The sequence below is a fragment of the Oncorhynchus gorbuscha genome, unplaced genomic scaffold, assembly GCF_021184085.1.
Source record: "Oncorhynchus gorbuscha isolate QuinsamMale2020 ecotype Even-year unplaced genomic scaffold, OgorEven_v1.0 Un_scaffold_5581, whole genome shotgun sequence".
NCBI classification, from domain to species: Eukaryota; Metazoa; Chordata; class Actinopteri; order Salmoniformes; family Salmonidae; genus Oncorhynchus; species Oncorhynchus gorbuscha.
Window position 1 is genome coordinate 16681 of NW_025749352.1, and position 3320 is coordinate 20000.

General features: G+C 54.3%; 1 protein-coding gene across 1 annotated transcript in view; it reads right to left on the minus strand.

Moving 5' to 3' along the window:
* Window positions 1-1853: 1853 nt before the first annotated feature.
* Window positions 1854-3320, minus strand: part of LOC124029118 (epithelial membrane protein 2-like) — a 6138-nt gene continuing 4671 nt past the window's right edge. The window contains exon 4 of the mRNA XM_046340948.1: window positions 1854-2192. Within this exon, the coding sequence (XP_046196904.1) occupies window positions 2023-2192 (170 nt within the window). The 3' untranslated portion in view covers window positions 1854-2022. The remainder of the gene's footprint in view (window positions 2193-3320) is intronic.

Below are 3320 nucleotides of genomic sequence, written 5' to 3' on the forward strand. Positions count from 1 at the left end.
ATGGGACCCACTATAGTGGTTGTTATAACAGACTGTGTCTATAGGACTCACTATAGTGGTTGTATTGTATCAGTGAAGACTCAGACTCCTGTTATAACAGACTGTCTATAGGACCCACTATAGACCCCTGTTATAACAGACTGTGTCTATGGGACCCACTATAGACCCCTGTTATAACAGACTGTCTATGGGACCCACTATAGACCCCTGTTATAACAGACTGTGTCTATAGGACCCACTATAGTGGTTGTATTGTATCAGTGAAGACTTAGACTCCTGTTATAACAGACTGTCTATGGGACCCACTATAGACCCCTGTTATAACAGACTGTGTCTATGGGACCCACTATAGTGGTTGTATTGTATTAGTGAAGACTGAGACTCCGTGTTCTAGAGGGTTCCATTTTGTTTTTATTCCAGTTAGATAGTGGATCGTCCTCATCCCCCTGTTCTTTAATGTCCTCGATATTAACCTCAGCATCTTTCACCAGATAGACCGGCAAGCAGACAGACGGGCAAGCAGACAGACGGACAGGCAGACGGACAGGCCGGGAGGCAGACGGACAGGCCGGGAGGCAGACGGACAGGCCGGGAGGCAGACGGACAGGGAGGGAGGGAGGCAGACGGACGGAGGCAGACGGACAGGGAGGGAGGGAGGCAGACGGACAGGGAGGGAGGGAGGCAGACGGACAGGGAGGGAGGGAGGGAGACGGACAGGGAGGGAGGGAGACGGACAGGCCGGCAGGGAGGGAGGGAGGGAGACGGACAGGCCGGCAGGGAGGGAGGGAGGGAGACGGACAGGCCGGCAGGGAGGGAGGGAGGGAGACGGACAGGCCGGCAGGGAGGGAGGGAGGGAGACGGACAGGCCGGCAGGGAGGGAGGGAGGGAGACGGACAGGCCGGCAGGGAGGGAGGGAGGGAGACGGACAGGCCGGCAGGGAGGAGGAGGCAGACGGACAGGCCGGCAGGGAGGGAGGGAGGCAGACGGACAGGCCGGCAGGGAGGGTGGGAGACGGACAGGCCGGCAGGGAGGGAGGGAGGGAGGGAGGCAGACGGACAGGCCGGCAGGGAGGGAGGGAGGCAGACGGACAGGCCGGCAGGGAGGGTGGGAGACGGACAGGCAGGGGAGGGAGGGAGGGAGACGGACAGGCAGGGAGGGAGGGAGGGAGACGGACAGGCAGGGAGGGAGGGAGGGAGACGGACAGGCCGGCAGGGAGGGAGGGAGGCAGACGGACAGGCAGGCAGGGAGGGAGGGAGGGAGGGAGGCAGACGGACAGGCAGGGAGGGAGGCAGACGGACAGGCCAGCCGGCAGGCAGGGAGGGAGGCAGACGGACAGGCCAGCCGGCAGGCAGGGAGGGAGGCGGACGGGGAGGGAGGCAGACGGACGGGGAGGGAGGCAGACGGACAGGCCAGCCGGCAGGCAGGGAGGCAGACGGACGGGGAGGGAGGCAGACGGACGGGGAGGGAGGCAGACGGACGGGGAGGAGGCAGACGGACGGACAGACGGACAGGCAGGGAGGAGGCAGACGGACGGGGATGGGAGGCAGACGGACGGGGAGGAGGCAGACGGACGGGGAGGGAGGCAGACTGACAGGCCAGCAGGGAGGGAGGCAGACGGACCATCTTACATATTCCACCTTCTACACTCGGTTTACTCTAGTAGAACTATACAACTACACACAGTGTTGTCCTGCTCAGTCTTAACCATCGTTCTGCCATTACGTATTTCAACACCATTTATTGGTCCATTAGTTAATCAGATCTACCGCATTGACGTCACCATGGAAACCCCCAAAAAAAACAGGCTGATATGTCACAGTCTCATTCCAACCACACAGTGTGGAGAAAACATCTTTTAAAACAGCCTCTCTTTACAACAACATGTTTAGAGTTTAGCTAATAGACGTCACCATGGAAACCTCATCCCACTCCCCTCTAAACAACATGTTTAGCAAATAGACTGTTAGTTTACACACTTCCTCTGTTCAATTATAATGTGTTTGTGTGTCTTGTAGAGTGTTTTTATTTGCGTTTCCTCAGCACCAGATACATGAGTCCGCTGATGACAGTCATGGGGAAACTGATCCAGGCCAGGACGTAGGATGAGCCATATCCTCCCTTCCTTAGAGACTCCTCCGTAAAACCCTGCCTCTCTGCCGTGTAGATGGACGCTCCGATCATCACACACAGGCCTGGGGGAGGAGGAGGAGGAGGGGGGGTTAGGATACAGAACCCCTCCAACTGACAGGACGTTTAAAACAGGAACACTGGCCATGGGGGAGGAGGAGGAGGAGGGGGGGTTTAGGAACTAGGATAGGAAGGGGGTCGGACCCCTCCAACTGACAGGACGTTTAAAACAGGAACACTGGCCTGGGGGAGGAGGAGGAGGGGGTTAGGATACAGAACCCCTCCAACTGACGGGACGTTTAAAACAGGAACACTGGCCTCCTTTACAGCGTCTTCACAAATTATTCACACCCCTTGACTTATTCCACATTGTGTTGTGTTACAGCCTGAATTCAAAATGGATTAAAACTTTTTTTATTTTTTTTCTCACACAATACCCCACAATGACATCACACTACCCCACAATGACATCACACTACCCCACAATGACATCACACTACCCCACAATGACATCACACTACCCCACAATGACATCACACTACCCCACAATGACATCACACTACCCCACAATGACATCACACTACCCCACAATGACATCACACTACCCCACAATGACATCACAATGACAAAGTGAAAATGTGTTTTTAGATGTATATTGAAGATGAAATACAGAAATCTCATTTACATAAGAATTCAAACCTGAGTCAATACATGTTAGAATGAACTTTGGCATTGATTACGGCTGTGAGTCTTTCTGGGTAACTCTCTAAGAGCTGGGAGTCTTTCAGGGTAAGTCTCTAAGAGCTGGGAGTCTTTCAGGGTAAGTCTCTAAGAGCTGTGAGTCTTTCTGGGTAAGTCTCTAAGAGCTGTGAGTCTTTCTGGGTCAGTCTCTAAGAGCTGTGAGTCTTTCTGGGTAAGTCTAAGAGCTGTGAGTCTTTCTGGGTCAGTCTCTAAGAGCTGTGAGTCTTTCTGGGTCAGTCTCTAAGAGCTGTGAGTCTTTCAGGGTCAGTCTCTAAGAGCTGTGAGTCTTTCAGGGTCAGTCTCTAAGAGCTGTGAGTCTTTCAGGGTCAGTCTCTAAGAGCTGTGAGTCTTTCAGGGTCAGTCTCTAAGAGCTGTGAGTCTTTCAGGGTCAGTCTCTAAGAGCTGTGAGTCTTTCAGGGTCAGTCTCTAAGAGCTGGGAGTCTTTCAGGGTC